General features: G+C 53.5%; 1 protein-coding gene across 2 annotated transcripts in view; it reads left to right on the forward strand.

Moving 5' to 3' along the window:
- The window catches only part of SLIT1 (slit guidance ligand 1), a 165,608-nt gene extending 146,265 nt beyond the window's left edge, over positions 1-19,343 (forward strand). Inside the window, exons 26-37 of one of the 2 annotated variants that reach the window (XM_043475850.1) lie at positions 872-1,035; positions 4,551-4,675; positions 4,957-5,054; positions 8,245-8,384; positions 8,563-8,656; positions 11,438-11,575; positions 12,874-13,111; positions 14,715-14,845; positions 15,334-15,488; positions 16,553-16,841; positions 17,399-17,610; positions 18,414-19,343. In XM_043475850.1, coding sequence (XP_043331785.1) covers positions 872-1,035; positions 4,551-4,675; positions 4,957-5,054; positions 8,245-8,384; positions 8,563-8,656; positions 11,438-11,575; positions 12,874-13,111; positions 14,715-14,845; positions 15,334-15,488; positions 16,553-16,841; positions 17,399-17,610; positions 18,414-18,652 — 2,023 coding nt within the window. In that variant the 3' untranslated portion in view covers positions 18,653-19,343. The remainder of the gene's footprint in view (positions 1-871; positions 1,036-4,550; positions 4,676-4,956; positions 5,055-8,244; positions 8,385-8,562; positions 8,657-11,437; positions 11,576-12,873; positions 13,112-14,714; positions 14,846-15,333; positions 15,489-16,552; positions 16,842-17,398; positions 17,611-18,413) is intronic. The other variant, XM_043475852.1, reaches the window with a different exon arrangement.
- Positions 19,344-20,695: the final 1,352 nt, after the last annotated feature.

The following is a 20,695-nucleotide window of genomic DNA, read 5'->3' on the forward strand; positions in this document are numbered from 1 at the left end:
TTTAATGAATACAATTTAGTAGTATTGAGGACATTCACAATGTCATTTAAAGTGAGACTGTTGTGTGCCATGTCTGAAAATGATTTACAGTGAGAATGTGCTTATGCCCTTGTTTAATTGAAATTGAAGAGAAAAATTAAAGAGTATAGGCTTACAAAAAAAGAAGAGGGGACTTCCCTGGTGGTCCAGTGGCTAACACTCTGCTCCCTATGCCAGGGGCCAGGGTTCCATCCCTGGTCAGGGATCTAGATCCCATGTGCCGCAACTAAGACCTGGTGCAGTCAAATAATTAATTAATTAATTTTTTAAAAAAGAATTTAGGCTTTCAAGTCAGACAGCTCTAGATCTGGATCAGGGGGCTGTGCTTCACTGATTGTGTGACCCCAGGAAAATGACTTATTCCACGTGAGGCTCAGTTCCCACATCTTTGAGATGGAGAAGAGAAAGCTTATACTGTGAGGCTGATGAGAGGATTAGATGCACTAACAGGGGAGAAGCTGGTTCATCACAGCAGTGAATGTTGGTTCGTCTCTCCCTGGTACACCCTGGAGGCGGTGCTGACAGAGGCTCTGGCCTCAACAGCCTGAGTGCAAATCCTACCTCCCCACTTTCTCTGTGCATCTTGGGCAAGTGTCTTCACCTTTTGCGCTTCAGTTTCAACATGTAAAACGGGGTTAGTAGGGTGTGATGAGGACTGAGCGAGATCACAGGTATAAAGTACTTAAATCTGTCCTGGCTACACGGTTAGTGCTCACTGAATGGGGATGTTAGGGTTTTGCCAGCTCCGGGCATAATGCCTGGTACCCGGCACCCAGTGGGTGAGGAACTCCATGAAGGTGTAATGTCTGCTCCTCTCTGCTGTCTAACCCAGGGCCATCGGTGCCAACCCCCTGTACTGTGACTGCCACCTACGCTGGCTGTCCGGCTGGGTGAAGACAGGCTACAAGGAACCGGGCATTGCCCGCTGCGCTGGGCCCCCAGACATGGAAGGCAAACTGCTCCTCACCACGCCTGCCAAGAAGTTTGAATGCCAAGGTGAGCCCAGGAGCGCGAGAGGGGATGGCGGGTACCGGGTTGCATCCCCCCACTTCCTGCTTCCCCCATCAACCCTGGCAGGGCACTTCCAGACACTTCGGTGTCCCTGGGGTGACTGGCTGGGTGGGGGACAGGTGGCAGGAATGAGGCCTCTGCTGCTTGTTAGCATGACTGCCCTCTCGTCCTGACATACAGCAAGCAAAAAAAAATAAAAAATAAAAAAAGCCAGGCGGAAAATCTCAGGCTGTAAGGGCTCTAATCCCTCCCTGGGGTTATGTAAGGAAAATAAAAATAGCAGCAGTGTTTCTGGAAGCTCCAAGCCTCCCAGCAGTACAGGCACTCAGGCCTCCCTTTGGTAGGAATTGTGCTCAGCAATTAGCTTAAACCCCTGAGCCACTGGACCCAGCTGCTACCCTCCGGACATCTCTAGAAATCCAGGGCCTGGTGTGATTGGAGGCGCCTCACCCTGGGCCTTTGTAAACACGGGCTCGGGGACTGATTGACTGATTGACTGAAGGCCAAGGGAACCCTGCCGGGCAGAAGGCAGCGGCCGAGGGGCTGCCCCGGGCTTGGCTTGTGTGCAGGGGCACAGCTGCAGAAGGGCGCTGGAGGCTGTGGGACACGGCTCCTGCCCTCCACAAGCTCACAGACCACCAGCGGAAGTGAAACTGACAGCCGGAGGTTAATGAGGGAGCCCCGGGCCACCCTGTGTGCTATCACAGGAGCAACACTTCAGAAGGGTCCAGTCTGCGGCTTGGCTGGCAGCTGTTGGGAGCAGGCCAGTTTATGTTGAAATATTTGCTCGGTGTTTATTTAATGGGGTGGGACTGGTACTGATGAGAGGTTTGTGTGTGGGGGGTGTGTGTGTGTGTTTAAATTTAACTGGGGGCTTCCCTGGTGACTCAGTGGTAAAGAATCCGCCTGCAAATGTAGGAGACACAGGTTTGATCCTTGATCTGGGAAGATCCCACATGCCGCGAAACAGCCAAGCCCGTACACCACAATTGCTGAGCCCACGTGCCGCGACTACTGAAGCCTGCAGGCCTTACAGCCCTGCTCCACAGCAAGAGAAGCCACTGCACGAGAAGCCTGAACACTGCAAGGAAGAGTAGCTAGCCCCCACTTGCCACAACAAGAGAAAAACCCATGTAGCAATGAAGACAAAACAGAGCCAAAAGTAAATAAATAATATATAGGAAGAAAGCTCCTTAAAAAAAAATTTTTTTATTGGAATACAGCATGCATAACAGAAAATTACACAGATAGTTAATGAAAGGCTCAGTGAATTTTCACAAATTGAACTCATCCAGGTCAAGAAGTAAGAGTTAGAAGTGGACATGGAACAAAAGACTGGTTCCAAATCAGGAAAGGAGTACGTCAAGGCTGTATATTGTCACCCTGCTTATTTAACTTATATGCAGAGTGCATCATGTGAAATGCCGGGCTGGATGAAGCACAAGCTGGAATCAAGATTGCCAGGAGTAATATCAATAACCTCGGATACGCAGATGATACCACCCTTAGGGCAGAAAGCGAAGAACTAAAGAGCCTCTTGATGAAAGTGAAAGAGGAGAGTGAAAAAGTTGGCTTAAAACTCAACATTCAGAAAACTAAGATCATGGCATCCAGTCCCATCACTTCATGGCAAATAGATGGGGAAACAATGGAAACAGTGACAGACTTTATTTTTTGGGCTCCAGAACCACTGCAGGTGGTGACTGCAGCCATGAAATTAAAAGATGCTTGCTCCTTGGAAGAAAAGCTATGACCAATCTAGACAGTATATTAAAAAGCAGAGACATTACTTTACCAACAAAGGTCCATATAGTCAAAGTTATGGTTTTTCCAGCAGCCATGTATGGATGTGAGAGTTGGACTCTAAAGAAAAGCTGAGTGCCGAAGAATTGATGCTTTTGAACTGTGGTGTTGGAGAAGACTCTTGAGAGTCCCTTGGACTGCAAGGAGATCCAACCAGTCCATCCTAAAGGAAGTCAGTCCTGAATATTCATTGGAAGGACTGATGCTGAAGCTAAAACTCCAATACTTTGGCCATCTGACGCGAAGAACTGAGTCATTGGAAAAGACCCTGATTCTGGGAAAGATTGAAGGCAGGAGGAAAAGGGGACAACAGAGAATAAGATGGTTGAATGGCATCACTGACATGGTGGACATGAGTTTGAGTAGGCTCTGGGAGTTGGTGATTGACAGGGAAGCCTCGTGTGCTGCAGTCCATGGGGTCGCGAAGAGTCGGACACGACTGAGCGACTAAACTGACTGACTGAGGTATCCAGCACCTGGATCAAGAAACAGAGCTCCACCTGTAATCCATGAGGATTCCCCTGCAGTTATTACTAGAAAGTGTTTCTCCTTCTAGTCAAACTCATGCATTTTCAGTAGAACTGATGTTTCTCTACTTCTAGAAAGAGTCTGAAGCGGAGTGAGTGAGTGAGTGAAAGTTGCTTAGTTGTGTCCGACTCTTTGCAACCCCATTGACTATACAGTCTAAGGAATTCTCCAGACCAGAATACTGGGGTGGGTAGTTTTTCCCTTCTCCAGGGGATCTTCCCAACCCAGGGATCGAACCCAGGTCTCCCGCATTGCGGGCAGATTCTTTACCAGCTGAGCCACAAGGGAAGCCCAAGAATACTAGAGTGGGTAGCCTATCCCTTCTCCAGGGGATCTTCCCAACCCAGGAATTGAACCAGGGTCTCCTGAGCTGCAGGCGGATTCTTTACCAACTGAGCTATGAGGGAAGCCCCTCTGATGTGGAAACCAACTTAACTGGCTGGTCTTACTATTTATTCTTGTGAGGTCCTCATGCTTCTCATGGGGGGCCGCCCCAGGCAGTCTGGCTGCTGGCTCCTCACCCACGTTCAAGTTCAAGGAAGGGCCACCAGTGAGTCCTGAAGGAGCTGGAGAAGGTCATGCCTGTGGCCAGAGAGGAGACAGTAAAGGGTCTTTCCCTGTTCAGCCTTGGAGAGAAACAAGTTCTAGGCAATGGACATTTTTTCTCCTAAGTGTGGCCTCCTCTCAGAGCTGGATCTCTTCTCTGCTGGAGTGGCCACCTTTGCTGTCCAGGCCAGCAAGTGACTGGGCTGACGTGGTTGCTGTGGAAGGGTATGAGGGGATGGAGAAAACCTCAGCTGATTTCTATAATAGTGACCATGACATTCTCACACCGGTGCTCCTGCTCTGCCCGCCACGTGGGAGCTCCTTACTATACAACACCCGCCTGAGAAGCACTTTTTTGGAATTATCTCATTTAGTCCTTCCAGCCCCATGAGGCAGGGGCTGTCTTTAACTCTGTTTTTACAGAGGAGGGTCCGGAGGCTGGAGAGGTGGATATGAAAGGAGGGTGAGCATGATCCAGAGGAAACACAGGGAGGGGCAAGAACCTTGGGGAGAGGGTTTCCACCACACGTCCCTGCACACCAGGATGCCGGGGTAGGGGTGGGGGTTCTGCCCAGCCCTGTCCCCCTGCCTCCCCGCTGCACTAATGTTCCCCCTTGCCTTAGGTCCCCCCACCCTGGCTGTCCAGGCCAAGTGTGATCCCTGCTTGTCCAGCCCGTGCCAGAACCAGGGCACCTGCCACAACGACCCCCTTGAGGTGTACAGGTGTGCCTGCCCCAGCGGCTACAAGGTGAGTGGGGGCTGAGGTAGGAGGTGGGGGACCTGCTCGAGGGCGCAGTATAGCAGGCTTGGGGCTGTCCTGTTGGTCACTCAGCCCACGGGGCCCAGGGTAGCTCCTGACTCAGAGCAGGAGCCCAAGTGAGTGTGTCATCCACGGCCTGACACGTGGCTGAGTAGACAAATAACTCCCGGGACAGGCAGGCTGAGTCGCTGAGGGGGCTGGCTGGCCCTGCTGACTCACTGGCCCCGGGTCTCCCTGGGGTCCCCCCTGATCACTGACTTCCTCCCCAGGGCCGAGACTGTGAGGTGTCCCTGGACAGCTGTTCCAGCAGCCCCTGTGGAAATGGTGGGACCTGCCGCTCACATGAGGGCGAGGATGCTGGCTTCACGTGAGTTGCTTGGGGTCCGGGACTGGACCCTGGTGGGCAGGGTGTTGATGGGTCCGACCTCAGTGCCTGCTTCCTCTGAATGGGATGGCCCAGGGCCCTTGTGCTCTGGAAGATGGGGGGACAAGCTCAGGGGGAGCAGTCATTCACTCCAGATCACAGCCAGAGGCCTCTCCACACACCATCCCCTCACCCCCACTGGCCAAGCCCCCGATGCCCACAGACAGTGGAAGCACAGAGACTCTGGGGGATGCCCAGGTCACCCAGCAGGCTGGGTCAGGGTTGGGCTTAGAGCTCCTGCTCCAGGCTTCTCCCTGCTCTTGCCAGGTTCCAGGAGAGTCCTCCAAAGGCACTGGGAACTGTCGCCTAGGGCATATTCAGTGACAGTGCCAAGAGGCAGTGGCGGACGTTGTAAACGCCTATCGTTTCTATTAACCTCCAGTTGAAGCCAAACACCTGCTTGTTGGGCCAATGTTGTCCGAAGGGAGGGCCCTGAGCCAGCTCCTCAGGATCAAACCTCCACCTGAGCCCCTGGGAAGGGCTAGGGAAGCCTTCCCACAGGTGGGAGCAAGTCCTGGTCCCACCCTCCGGGGTCTTCCCCACCAGCTCATGGGTCACTGTGGTCGCATCATGGGCACGGGTTCCCCACTGCTCAATGAAGGGCTAGACCTCGCCAAGATCCTCCACAGCTCATCCTGCAAGGCCTCCCAGTGCTGACATCGCCATGTGAGCCCCCCACTCACCCTGCTCCCCCGGAGCCTCTCGAGCCCTCCATCTTCCCAGAGTTCTCCTGTACCCAGAGCTTTTCTGAGGAGCACACAGAATTTAGTTGCTGAAAATAAATTGCCAGCTGAGCAAACTGACTCTTCAGAAAGTGATGTCAAGTCTACTGGCAGAAATGGTCAACCTGTCTCTGCAAACCCAAATTACCAGATGTAAAAAAAAAAAAAACACTAAATGACCTTGTGGCAGGTGTCGCCTTGGAAACAGCGTCCTTACAATAGGCTCTGACCTCCTCTGGGCTTGGCAGCAGCTCCATCAAAGCCCCCACCTCATTGGCTAGGCTACTGGGGGGCGTGTCTGTGGAGGAGGGGGTGCAGCTGGGGGTAGCCCCTCACACTTGGCATTCCTACAGACTGGGGGGAGTTGTTGGAAGGGTTCTTTTGGTAGAAAGGGGTGCTTCCCTGAGTTACCTCCCAACCCTGAGACTTACAAGGGTCTCATCTGTTATCCACCCCCAGCCCTACCAGAGGGGACTTAGCTGAGATCCCCTTAACCCGCTTCAGACCTCTCTGGTGTCCCCCGCAATCTCGCAGGGGGAATGAAATTCCAGGACACACCCTGCAACAGGCTTCACACCTTTTTGTTCACATACCTGCTGCCCCAAACAGATTTTTTTACAATTATCAACTACTTCATGCATTCTTAAGTGACAGCTAAAATTTTTCGTGGTAAATTTAATTTTTCATTGCAAAGAAGGTCATTTCCAGGATATTGCACATATTATTAACACTTAAAAATAAAGGTATCATTCTTTAAATCACTCTTTTCTCATTCTTCAGCAAAAAATCATTTTAAAATCACACGAAGGAGCTCCTCTTGAACAAGCTTCAAGTCTCATGTCATTTGTGTTTCTTCTCAAACTAGTATTTCTATTTTATTCCCCTCACTGCCACCCTCCCTGACTTTTTCTTCTACTGTAATCTGTTTTCATGTTAGAGAGGCTTTTCTTGAGCACCCTGTCATACCTTCCTGCCCCAACATGGGTATATAAGTTTAAATGGGAAGTTTTTTCACTTCTTTCTTGTCCCCATAAACCTCTGACGAAAGTTTCTTTTGCATTATCATTACAATGATCAATAATATAGAGTTGATTAGAACAACATAGCTGTTTTTCAAATTTTGATTGATAATTATTACACATAAAAGTAACATTTTATTAGACTGTATCTCTTAATGAGATAGATGGAGCTTTTGTGTGTGGGTGTGCTTCCTTTTCTTCTCCTAATTGGTTCCTATGTCCAGACATGAATATTATGGAATATCAGAGGACTTAGCAGCCAATCTATTCCTTTTTAAAATACGTAGATAGCCCTCTCTCTATATATATATATGTATGTATATATATAGCTCTAAATGCTTAGAATGTTTGTTCACATAAATAAACCAGTGGGATTAGGAGTTTTATTATAGCCATGTCTCTCAATTACTTGAAACCCTTCCAAGTTAATACGTCAAAAACCCAGAGTGATCAGTCATCAAAAATTATTTTTAATGCTCTATCAGCTGATAGTTCCATGAGGTCTTCCTTCAATTACTTTTTAATGCACAGGATTGAAAACCTCTTGACTTGCAAAAGCATTTGTTCCTTCATTTTGAAAACATCAATATTCCTAATTGTCCTTTTATTTGGCACCAGAGGATCTTAAGCCCCAGGCATGGCCCACCTTGACTTCAGGCTGGAAGTGGTACCTGTGCACCTTTCTGGAGATCTGGGGCAGGTCAGTTAAGGGAGGAGTTCGTGCAGAACTTGAAGATGTGGAAATTAATTGCTCAGACCTCTGTGACCTGCAAATCCTTTAGAAAACCACAGTTGCCCCAGCAGGGAGTGTATCCCAGTTTGAAGATGACTAATATCCAGGACCTGACTCCTGCTCACCCCCCAGCCCTCTTCTCACCCCATCCCTGAAATATGTGCTCCTCAAGTCCTGAACTATATAGAGGAAACTGTAGGGTGTACTGTAAGGCTCTCTCTCCCCCAGGCTTTTACCCCCACTGCTTTCTCTCTCCTTCCTGTTCTCCCCTGTCAGAGTCCTTAGCTAACTCACCACCTCCTCCAGGAAGCCTGCCCTGGCCACTCCCCCCAGGGAGGAGCTAGGTGATCTCTGCCCCTTTGTCCACCTTTTCCAGCATCAGTTTCGCACCATCCTGGTCCTCAGTCTCTCCCTTGGTTGCCAGTCTCCCTGTTTTCACCCCCACTAGACAGAGTGATCTGTTGCCCGGATGCTCTGAAAACCTTCACCAGGTTGGTCTTGGTCGCCTCTAACCCTCAGCACCTAACAAGGGCCTGATCCAGAGCAGGGACCGAAACTCTGGGCTGATGCTCTTGACTACTGGCCACAGGCTTACACCAGTGCCTCGGGAAGGCTGCCACCTGGCTGTGGGCCCACCCATCTCTCCCTGCTCCCCACAGGTGCTCCTGCCCCACCGGTTTTGAAGGACCGACCTGCGGGGTAGACATGGACGACTGTGTGGAGCACTCCTGTGCCAATGGGGGCACTTGCGTGGACGGCGTGGGCAACTACACCTGCCAATGCCCCCTGCAGTACTCAGGTAAGTGTGGCGGGGTTCAAAGGTCTGTGGGGAGCTGAGAACCAGTGCCCTGAGGCCTGGCCCGATGGGCAGAAGGCTGGGGCCCTGCCTTGGTGCCTGCAGGAGGTTTCTGCTGGGCTGGCCGCCTGGTGGAGCACGGGGGGCAGCTTCTCTCCTGCTCCCCCCATCTTTTCCCCAGGAAGGGCCTGTGAGCTGCTGGTGGACTTCTGCGCTCCAGATTTGAACCCGTGTCAGCATGAGGCCCAGTGTGTGGGCACCCCCGATGGGCCCAGGTCAGTGTTGCCCATTTCTGGGGCCAGGGAAGGGCATGGGGCACCACGTCACCTCCCCTCTGCCCTCCCCAGCCTGTTTCCTTGCCTGTCAGGTGCGTTGGTTTCGGCTGTATAGTCAGAGCCAGGGGTACGGTGGTGGTATTCATGGTCCGACAGACCTGAGTTTACATCATGACCTGGAATGGGTGGCTTGACCACTCATTTTTCTCAGTCTCAGTTTCCTCATCTGCAAACTGGGTGCACCAGTAGCTTCCTCCTGGGGTGGCTGGAAGGATTAGATAAGCCAATGCAGTGGAAAGCACTTACCTCCATGTCTGACATTTGAAAAGTACTCAATAGATAACTAGTCAAGGTCCACAATTTCTCATTGCCAATTGCAAAATACACAAAACTCTGAAAACCAAATGACCGTTTGATAGAAAAATTTGATCCAATCAATGTATTTGGTATTAAAAACTGACCTGCACTGGTAGGAGGCTGCTTACAGTCACCATTCATCCCATGTAGAGGGAATATGCGTAGAGTTTGCAGTAGAATGTGAGCATGTTTAATTAAGGGGAGACCCCAGATTCAACTGGCATGTTTCATAGTACACAGTTAGAGACATTGTATTGGGGCTTCCCTGGTGGCTCAGGAGGTAAAAAGAAAAAAAAAAAAAAAATCCGTCTGCAATGCAGGAGACCCGAGTTCAATTCCTGGGTTGAGAAAATCCCCCGGAGAAGGGAATGGTAACCCACTCTAGGGTTCTTGCCTGGATAATTCCACCGACAGAGGAGCCTGGTGGGCTACAGTCCATGGAGTCGCAAAGAGTCAGACATGACTGAAAGACTAACACTAATGAGACATTGTATTACCATTCCCAAATCCAAAAAGTCCGGAATTTCAAAACCTGTCTGGCCTCGGGAGGGTTGGATAAGGGGTCCTTGACTGTTGTCACCATCGTTATTACTGGCCTATGTAGAAGTACTTGTCACCGGCAGATTGCAATGTGAAGATCATGGGTTTTTCAGATGTTGCTCCCCCCTGCAGTTTTGCAAGCAGGTCTCAATTCTGGGACCCTGTTCCACCTGTCAGGGCAGCACAGTGGTAGGGCTTCTTTAGGTCTGTGGCTGAGGGATCCAACCCCAGCCACTCAGGCCAAGGCAGAGGATGGAGTCCCTCAGGGACTTAGCCAGGTAGGAGCTGCCAGAACCTCATGGGCAGGAAGCGAGAGCTGGGGGACACTGAGGCCCAGATCTTAGATCAAGGGGCTGCACAGGAGCCTCCATCCAGATAGTGGACAGATGCTGCCCTCCTGGCTGAGCCAGCATGTGGGCTTGGCAGAGCAGACCAAAAAGCAGTGGCAGAGCAAGTGGCATGCCTGCTCCGCAGAGGGACTGGACCTCGGAGGCTGGACTGAAGCAGCACTGGGCATTGTCAGTCAGATACTGCCGAGACAGTCCTTCACAGCACAGAGACGGAGCACCCAGTGAGTGTATAGTGCATATTTACTCAACCTCCTGTCTTGGAGGAAGGTGGGAACTGCCAGACACTCAGCTGTGCCTGGCATTGTACCTGGAACCTAGCAAGTGTTCAGTATGCATTCATTCATTGAATGAATGGATAAGTGAAATGTCAATGAATGAGTTGGTTGGGTGCATAGCTACTGTTACACTTTTCAGACTGCAGCTCAAGACCCACCTTGTAATAGACTGTGATCAGTTGGGTGGACCAAGATTAAGCTAAAACAAAAAAAAAAAAAAGAAAGAAAGAAAATATCAGAGATCATCATACCCTTTTTTATAGTAAGGATTGTATTGTGGCATAAAACTGGTTTCAGCGGAGTGTGTGTGTGTTTACTGGGTGAAAGGTGTTTCTTACTGCTTGAAAAACACTGGAAATGAGTTTTTTAAAAATCACACAGGTGCACTTACTTGCCAGGTTGTGTAGTTGAGCTGTGGAGTCTAGTTTGGAAGCGTTTCTGGCAAGGGTTGCTTACTGGCAGCTTCCTGGAGAAGGTGAGCTATTGGCCTGGCTGGATCGAGGCAGGGAGAGAGGAGGGTGTACCAGAATCAACAGGCGTGAAGGCAGAGAAGTGTAGCAGGGTATGGATTGCTGCCCGTGGAGACAGGTCTGACCACAGAGTGGCTTGTTATGTGGGGAGCAGGACGGGGAGCATCGGGCAAGGTCGCGACTGAACAGGGTGGAGGGCATGCTCTCTATTTGATAGGCAAATAGTTGGCACAGGTGGACTGACTCAGGAGAGCAGCAAGCCACGGTGTGAGCTGGGAAGCTGGGAACTGGCCTGGAGCCAGAAGGTCACGGGGAGGAGAGCCCTAGCCTGACTGAGGCCCAGGAGGCTGGGCCGGTGCAGCTGGGAGGCTGGGGAAGGGGGATGGATGAGCCGTATGTGACTCAGAGCCGCGCACTGGGGGGCGGGGGACAGGCTGCTGGGCAGGTTGAGAAGGGGCTGAAGGTTGACCTTGGGTGTGCTGTTGGTGCTGAGGGTGGGTGCTCCACAAGCATTTGTCTCCTCCAGCCGTGGGGTATCCACTCTCCCAGCCCAGAGCACCCCCATCCTGCCTGCAGCCCCTACAAGCTCTCGTCCTGCACTAGTAAAGGGTCCCATGACGGATGGTGGCATCTTGACATCTAGGGCTCCGTGTGACTTCCTGGGGGACCCCACAGACCCACAGGACCGTGGGGTTCTCTGTCATATGTATAGCCCCAGGGTGCTGCAGGCTCCAGGCTGAGGTCTGGGCTGCGTGTGAGGCTGACGTCCGTCACCTGTGCCCACCCCAGGTGTGAGTGTGCGCCAGGTTACGCAGGTGACAACTGCAGTGAGAACCAGGATGACTGCAGGGACCACCGCTGCCAGAATGGCGCCCAGTGTGTGGACGAAGCCAATGGCTACTCCTGCCTCTGTACTCAGGGCTACAGGTGAGCGGCCTCTGGAGTCTGGAGGCACCAAGGGTGACTGGCTCCTCCGAGCGGTCAGCTCGGGGGCTGGCAGGAGGCCCCAGGCATGACTAGCGGGAGTGAGTGAGGGCAGAGCCTGGGAGCATTAACTGTCGCTATGCCAGTCACCGTCTCACCTGGGGAGAGTTCCTCAGTGGCTCAGGGCACAGGCAGAGGGTGCCTGCCCTGATTGACGGAGGGAGCAGGAGGTGGGCATAGATGACCAGGCAGCGCTCCATTCACTTACCTGCCCAGTGGCTCCCTGAAGACATGCCCTGCATTAAAGGTCACTTACTTTTGCATCTCGGCCTCTCTGGGAGGTTGGGTGGGCAGGGCACCTGCCTTCCTTCTGGTCACCCACCTCCCATGTTCTGCTTGTATCTTCTTTTAAAAAGCAGTTTTATTGAGATATGACTTATATACCATATAATTCACCCAGTTAAAGTGTAGAATTCAGTGGCTTTTTTGTATAATCTCTGAGTTAGGCATCCATTGCCACAATCAATTTTAGAAGATTTTCATTACCCCAAAGAAACTCCATACTTATCTATTACCACAACCCTCCTCCATCTCAACTTTAGGCAACCACCAACCTACTAATGTCTATGTCTATAGATTTGCTTATTCTGAATATTTCATATAAATGGAATCAACAATCTGTGGTCCTTTGTGATTGGCTTTCACTTAGCATCATGTTTTAGAGTTCTCCATGTGGAAGCATGTATCAGAATGTCATTCCTTTTAATGGCTGAATAATTTTCCACTGTATGGATATACCACATTTGTTTGTCCATTCATTGTTGATAAGACATTTGTGTTGTTTCTACTTTTATTTTTTTGCTATTGTGCATATTGGATGCTACAGAGTCTTCTCTTTTGTTTTGTCATAAGTTTCAGTTTTGTTTTCTGCAAAGTGGGTCTAGTAAAACCTGCTACCAAAGTTTGCTCATATGAGCACTGAGGGCTTCTTAAGCTAATGTGCACACAAGTCACCTGGGATCTTGTTAAAAACCAGATTCAATAGGCTTTTCATCCCTGACAAGTGCTCAGGTGATGTTGATGCTGCTGGTCCAGGGACCACACTTGTTTCTCGCCTGATTTCTCAGCATCCTCTGGCTCTTAGTTCTCAGAGGGAGTGTTCATCGGGAGCATCCATCGGGAGCATCTCCCATGGCTTTAAAGTGTCCCAAGATGTTCAGTGAGTTTCTCTCCAGCACCGTGGGAAAGGAAGACGCCCCACTTGCTCCTGCCGTCTCTGACCCGAGTCCTTTCCCTCCCAGTGGTCAGCTCTGTGAGACCCCTCCCAGACCACCTGCCCCCAGGAGCCCCTGTGAAGGGACTGAGTGTCAGAATGGGGCCAACTGTGTGGACCAGGGCAATGGGCCCGTGTGCCAGTGCCTCCCCGGCTTTGGCGGCCCTGAATGTGAGAAGCTGCTCAGTGTTAACTTCGTGGATCGGGACACCTACCTGCAGTTCACGGACCTGCAGAACTGGCCGCGGGCCAACATCACGCTGCAGGTGCGTGCCCGGGGCACCCGGTCAGAGAGCAACAGGGGACCCTGGTCTCAGGTCAGAGCACCATCAGGACAGTGGGGAGGACTCTATGTTTGGATGTGGGTATCAAGATCTCAGCTTGAACTAGTTTAAGCACAGTTGGAAAGGTTATTGGGTTACAAAACCAGCCTCAGAGAAGGGCAGGGGTGGAGGTGGTCTCATGGGTGACTGGATCCAGAAAATCAAACTTACCAGGAGCTCCTCCCACCATCACTTGTCTCAATGACTCCTCAGCTTCAGCCTCCAACGCTGCAGACAGGCTTTCTCCATGTGGCTGGAATACGGCCACAGCTCGCCCTGTGTTCCCTTATTTTGCCATTCCATGTCTTAAATTCCACTGAGAACATCATTATGTTGAGGGAAAGAAAAGCAAGTCCCACTTCCACAGCATTGTTTGCTAAACATTTCTTGGGGGAGGGAGAGTATTGCATATCACATGATAAGAAAAATTAAACCCCTCTTTAGTCATCTCTTTCCCCCAAATTCCATTCCCTGTCCCTACTGCCACGCTACAGTTCATGGTGTTGCAAAGTCGGGCACGACTGAGCGACTAAACATACACACACATCCCAACCTCCATATCTTTCTTCTCTCTTTTATTTGTCCTCTTCTCTTTCCTTTTTCTCAGAACCTTTTAGCCTCTCAAACATGCTCACTCTGCTCTCCATCACCTGATCACCTCTCCAAAATCCTGTCCACTCACATTGTCCACATGCAAGACCACAGCTAACTTAACTCTTCAACAAAATAAAGCTCATGGAAACCCTGCCCAGCCATTGCCTCGGGCACATCCTTGGAGACGCTCGGTTTAGCCTGCTCTCCCACTGCTGGCTCTCCCTGCCAACTCTAGTTGGACCACAGTCAGCAGCCTCAGGGAAGGTCGCTGATTGGCCTGTCTCAGGCTACTTGCCCATCCCTGGACCAATCACTGAGTCCAGGGGGACAGGGCACTATGACTGGACCAGACTGGCCCACGTGTCAGCTCTACAGACCAGGGGGTCAGCATCTTTCCCAGAAGAGGGACAGAGCAGGAAAAAACCACCATGGCTCCCACAGCATCATCACAGCAGAATCTCTCTCCCGAGGCACAACTCCAGCTTTTGCTTTGGCTCCAGTGACAAGCGCTTGCTTCCACAGTTGTTCTAGCTATTTGAGAGTCTTTCTGAATTTCTCCTCTCTGTAGGTTCCATCCTGGTCCCAAGGCAGCTTCCTGAGGCACACAGAACAGGATACCCCACAGCTACTCTGTTCTCTCTGGGCTTGGGTCCCAAGCTCTTATATACCCCCAGCACAGAGTTTTCAGGCCTCAGCTGGCCCATCTGTCCTCCCCTGGCCATGGCCGGACTGGCAGTGGATGGGATTCTAGTGGGATTGGGGGAAGGGGGGGTGGGAGAGACGACTGCCAGCCTGGGTCAGCACCCACTGAAGGCTATGTCACTCACACAGGCAGGGGAGGACAGTTCTGCACGCATTTCTCTTGTAATGGTGGGTCCTCCTTCTGCCCCACCCGCCAGCCTGTGCTGCTGCTGCGTGGGGTGGGGTGGGAGAGAAAGTGCCATTGCCATAGGTCTCCACGGCAGAAGACAATGGGATCCTGCTGTACAATGGGGACAACGATCACATTGCAGTGGAGCTCTACCAGGGCCACGTGCGCGTCAGTTATGACCCGGGCAGCTACCCCAGCTCCGCCATCTACAGGTAGTGCTTCCTCCTGCCCACCAGCTGCCTTCAAGGGCTGGGGAGGGGGGGTTGCTGCCACAGAGAGGTCTTCTGGGCCAAGAGCAGGTGGTTATCAGGACTCCCAGAAACCTGGGCTGCCCAAGTGGAAATGGCATTCAAACTGCTGAGTCCAGTCCCACACTGGGTCTGAGGATCTGGGGCCTGAGCTGTGGTCCCAAGCTTCCCCATCCCACCACCACCTCACCGGGGGCTCCATAGTGAGGAGGGGAGGCTGATTAGTTGGAAACCCCTGCCTCAAACTCCTCAGCTTTCCCAAGAGAGTCCCCCGAAGGGGAACAGGAGGGGCCAGGTCAGAGGCCACCGAGTTCCCACAGTCCTTTCTCTCGGAGATTTGGTTTCTTGGGAAGCGGGTGCTGGACCAGAGGCCTTTCTGGGGAAGTGCCTGGGCAGGCACGGGTCAAACTGAAGGCCATTCCCTGGGGTGGGGGCACCTCATCTTCTTCCAGCACTGAGACGATCAACGATGGGCAGTTCCACACAGTTGAGCTGGTCACCTTTGACCAGATGGTGAATCTCTCCATCGATGGCGGCAGCCCCATGACCATGGACAACTTCGGCAAACACTACACACTAAACAGCGACGCCCCCCTCTATGTGGGAGGTGAGGACCTGGCCTGGGTGGAGCTGTAGCCGGCCCTCCCCGGGCCTCTCCATTGTGTGGTGGTTATTCCAGGTGGGGCCTCTCTTGCCCTCTGGCCTGAAGCTTGCCAGGATCAGGACTGTCCTGTGGGGGACATTCCAAGGTGGCAGTGAGGGTTGGGGAGGTCCTAGTAAATGGCCAAGCTACTGGTGGATTGTCCTCCTTGCCTGGAGCCCACGCTCCTTGCTGCCCACCCCAGACTGACCAAGAAGGATGGAAATGTGAGTTGGACCTGCAGCCTGGCCTGGGAGGGGGCTTGGCCTTTCCCAGCCACCTTTTGCATGGTAGCCACTTTTCCTCTTGGCTTTAGGCCAGAAGGGGGCTTGTCAGTCATTCAGGGTCCATTCTCGGGGCCCTCGGGAGTCCCACGCACAGACTCCTTGCATCAGCTGGGGACCTCCCAATGGGGCTTACAGGCTTCACGGGTAGATGACCCCACCCAGCACCTGAGAACGTTTCTAGGTCCCAATGGGACAGGTTTCTAGCTGCAGCGGGGCCATCTCAGTGCCGTGGAGGGCCTTGCTGAGACTCTGGACAGGTATGAGGGATGGGGTCTTGGATGTTAAACCCAGCTCTGCTGTTTACTGGTCGTGCAATTTCTTTGAGCACGGAAATCAAAGGGGTTTCAGCAGCTCTAAAGTCAGAGGCTTGCTGTGAAGTGATGACCACGAAAGTGGGTGACAAAGTGCTGTACACACGAGTTCGGGGCCCAAGTCCTTCGCTGCTGGGAAGTAAACGCTGAGCTTCTGGGCAGGAGCCTTGGATGGGGGTGGCCAGGCTTAGGCACCCAGAGCATCTCTTGTCAGCTGATCACAAGGAAAAGAGCTTTTCCATTTCTCCTGGGAAGGAAGTCTGGCCCCTCTAAGGTGGCAAAAGAAACATTGGCTCTGGGTTGCAGAGACTGGGGGACAGACGCTGAGGGCACTAGGGAACACTGTAGATATGCCCAGCAGACCTCAGAGTAGGGTGCTGGGCATGGTCTGAGCCCAGCTCAGCCTAGCTCTGACCCCTCCCCTCCATCCCAGGGATGCCGGTGGATGTGAATTCAGCTGCCTTCCGCCTGTGGCAGATCCTCAATGGCACCAGCTTCCATGGCTGCATCCGAAACCTGTACATCAACAACGAGTTGCAGGACTTCACCAAGACACGGATGAAGCCAGGCGTGGTGCCCGGCTGTGAGCCCTGCCGGAAACTCTACTGCCTGCATGGCATCTGTCAGCCCAATGCCACCCCGGGGCCCGTGTGCCACTGTGAGGCCGGCTGGGGGGGCCTGCACTGTGACCAGCCAGCCGACGGCCCCTGCCATGGCCACAAGTGAGCCCTGCCCACCTGTGGGTTCCCTTCCCTCCCCCGAAAGTTCCACTTCCCCATGGTGAGGAAGTGTTAGTTACTCACTTGTGTCCGACTCTTTGCGACCCCATGGACTGGGGCCCGCCAGGCTCCTCTGTCCATGGAATTCTCCAGGCAAGAACACTGGAGTGGGTTGCCATTCCCTTCTCCAGGGGATCTTCCTGACCCCAGGGACCGAACCCGGGTCTCCTGCATTGCAGGCAGATTCTTTATTGTCTGAGCTACCAGGGAAGCCCCCATGGTAAGGAAAGACTATACATTTAAACCCCCAGATTGGAACATGTAGCCTAACACAGGGTTTTTATTAATTTTTCTTGGTTTTTAGTTTTTATTAACCGGCAAAGGACCCTAGGGACAAACACAGAAGGACATTTTGCTCCCTTTGTTTCAGTTTTGGGAACTAAATAACAGCCCGTGAAGCCCAGGGCTGCAGGGCTGGTGGGGGGTGGGGAGGGCTCCCCTCGGGTGGGCTTGGACTGGCTCTGGCCTGTCCTCACAGTGACTCTTCTCTGTCCCTCCAGGTGTGTCCACGGGAAGTGCGTGCCTCTGGATGCTCTTTCCTACAGCTGCCAGTGCCAGGATGGGTACTCGGGGGCCCTGTGCAACCAGGCCAGGGCACCTGCAGACCCCTGTGGGGGCCTGCGGTGCCTGCGTGGCCACTGCCAGGCCTCAGCCACCAAGGGGGCACACTGTGTGTGTGACCCCGGCTTTTCGGGCGAGCTGTGTGAGCAAGGTCAGGGGCCCCCCTCCTGACATGCCCTCTGCAGGGTCCCTCCCCACAGCTGGCTTTAGCGACTTGACTTTTCTTTTCCCCAACCTCAGCGGCCCCTCTGTGCCCCTCTCCCCTCCTTGGGGGCAGTAGTGCTCGCAACCTTCTGGGCTCTGAGCCCTACCCTCAGACCAATGCTCTGTCTCTCCCTGGCCCAGCTTGCTTTGCAACCCCTTTTTCTGGGCTCAGTGCCCCTTCTGGCTGGGGTCTCCCCTCACAGAAGAGACGACCAGGGTAATAGCATCTTAGCCCATCATCTTGGGACCTGGAGAACAGCAGGAGGTCTGAGAGCTGGGGACTCCTTCCCAGGCCCTTCTGGCCCACATGACCAAGATGGTCAAGGGTCTTCCACTGAAGGGGGTAGGGAGGAACCTGAGAAATCCAGAACTCAAGCACCTTCAGGTCCCCTAGGCCAGACCCTCTGGCTCCAATTCCGTCTCTGACATCATTGCCTCCCAGGCTTCCAGCCACTTCTTGAGCCCACCTTACTGGCGCAGCCCAATCTATCCTGGAGGTCCTTGGCTGCTAGAAAATTCTTCCTTTCCTCTGCCCTCACTGTGGGCCCAGGAGGAGGCCTGTGCATGTGCATGCCGGGTAGGGAGGATGCAGGGATGGAGGTGGGGTCTGAGAGCACAGAGGGCCGGGTCCAAGGCTGCTGTCCCCGACTCCTGCTCGTTTTTTCCTTCTCCTCTTCCTCCTGCCTCCCCAGGGCAGTGCTGGCCCTCGGGTGTGCCCTGAGGCTTTCTCTTGGTGTCTGTCCCATCCAGAGTCCGAATGCCGGGGGGACCCTGTCCGGGACTTTCACCAGGTCCAGAGGGGCTATGCCATCTGCCGGACCACGCGCCCGCTGTCGTGGGTGGAGTGCCGGGGCTCATGTCCGGGCCAGGGCTGCTGCCAGGGGCTGCGGCTGAAGCGGAGGAAGTTCACCTTTGAGTGCAGCGACGGGACCTCTTTTGCTGAGGAGGTGGAGAAGCCCACGAAGTGTGGCTGTGCCCTCTGCGCGTAGCGCCTGGAGTGCACGGGGAGGGGAGAGGGCGGGAGAGGGGGCGCGGCCGCAGCAGAGACCGAGTGGCCGGCATCTGGGCCGGGGTGCTGGCCATCACCACGGAGTCGCCTAGGCACCCCGCCCTCCGGTGGCGGGTCGGGCCAGAACCACCTTTCTAAAGCCGAGGGCGCCGCAACTGGCGGGGCGGGGCGGGTGGGCGTGGCCCGGGCTGCAGTCCGCCCTCTCCGGAAGTGCCTTGCACAAATAGGCGCTTAATAAATACTTGTTGAATGAATGTGTGCGTGAGGTCAGGCCAAGAAGTGCAGAATGGTGACACCTCCTCTTTGCCTGCTTCCTGGGTCTCAGGAAGGGACTGCCCCTTCCCAAAATAGACGTCCCCTCTCCCCTGTGGCCCGGGCAGGCCCCCCTGCCCCCTGCAGATAACCTTGAAGTACTCCCAACCTCCCCTGGGGCAGCCGGCCTGGCTTTCGGCTTTTGCTGCGCGTCTGGTGGTAGGCCGGGCTGCGGAGGGGAAGGGCACCCTCCTGCTGGCCAGGACGGGACCAACCCCTGCCCCCACCCCGGGGCACTGAATGGAAGCCACTCCTTGCTTGGGAACGGGCCTGGGGGTGGCGGTAGATCTTAGGACCAGACCTCTGAATCCTAAAGTTATGGGATGACTTAACAATTTCAAGGAGGGTGCTCGTGTGGAGATAAATGACCGCTGGGATTGCTTAGGGTGGGGACCCCACCAAAGAGGACAGAGGGGTTCTTGCTTCCAGCTGAATAAACATCACCACCTCCTGACATTAGCCACCAAGGAGGCATTGGTCCTGGGCTTCCCCAGCCACGAGCCAGCCATCAGCTGCTGGCTAGCCCTTGGTAGAGGTCTTTGGGGCTGTAGGGGGATTGGGCCAGGCTGCAGGTCCAGGGAGAGGTCTCGTCCCATGTAAATTGGGCTCAGAGCTCCTTGTGCTGCAGACCTGTTGGGAGCAGTGGCTTAGACATCAGGAAACCTCTGCTGGCTCTGTCACTCCAGGCAAACTTCTTTCCCATGGGCCTCAGTCTGCTCAGCTGATGGGGAGGTGGGATGACCGCGTGACAAGGTAGACCCTTCCACTGTGGCTCCAGGAGAGAAGCTGGAGGAGTCGGAAGATCTATTTTCATTAATCACATCAGCAAGTATTTACGTGTCTAACCAGGGCTGGGGACCGTGGGTGTTCTGCTCTCACAGATGGACATGAACTGAGCATCATAGGAGTGACCAGGATGCCTGGGAAGAGAGCTGAGCTGAGTGAGGGCTCCAACCCACAGACCCCGGCCCCGGCCAGAGCTGCTCACTCTAGGTGTTTGCAAGGAAGGACTCAGTATCTGAAGAGCCATCGAATAAATGGCCATGTGACTACAAGTGTTTCTCTTCCATGCATAATGAAGACGTGGAAAGATGGTCTTTTCACCTCAACAGCAAGCTGGCTGGAAGGAGGATAGGTCATGCTCTCCCGTCCCAGTATCTCCCCAAGAGCATGTGCCCCTGGGGGCCCCTGATGGGCAAGGAGGGTGAGCATGTCCCTTTCCTGGGTCCTTCTATCTGCAAACAGAAGGCAGGGTTAGGGGGCTGTGTTGAGGTGGGCCTTGTGCCTGTGGGCAGTGGGCAAAGTCCTTGATATTGGGTACTCTAGGGCCTTCTACAACTGACTAAACCTGGCACATTCCACTCCCCTGGGACTCAGGCCAGTGAGTTTGTGTCCTGGGAGCCCTGCAATGGGAAAAGAACCCTGCCCTGCCTACTTGAGGAGGTGTCCTCGTGGCTGGATCTGCCCCTCAAAAGGGGCCAGGCTCTATTTTCTCAAAACTCTAAGCAAGGCCACAGCACCCGTCACACCCATGGGCAGCAGCCTGGGCCTCTCCTAAGATTGCACAGTATCCCTGTCTTACCTAGACTTTCTGGGCCATTGCGGGACCCTGGACAGCAGCCAGCACCAGGCTGGGTCAGCATGAAAGCTCAAGTGTAGCTAACTTGTCCCTTTCCATGGAAAAGACGGTTCTGGAACCCACCAACTCTGA

The sequence above is a fragment of the Cervus canadensis genome, chromosome 8 (genome assembly GCF_019320065.1).
Source record: "Cervus canadensis isolate Bull #8, Minnesota chromosome 8, ASM1932006v1, whole genome shotgun sequence".
Classification (NCBI taxonomy): domain Eukaryota; kingdom Metazoa; phylum Chordata; class Mammalia; order Artiodactyla; family Cervidae; genus Cervus; species Cervus canadensis.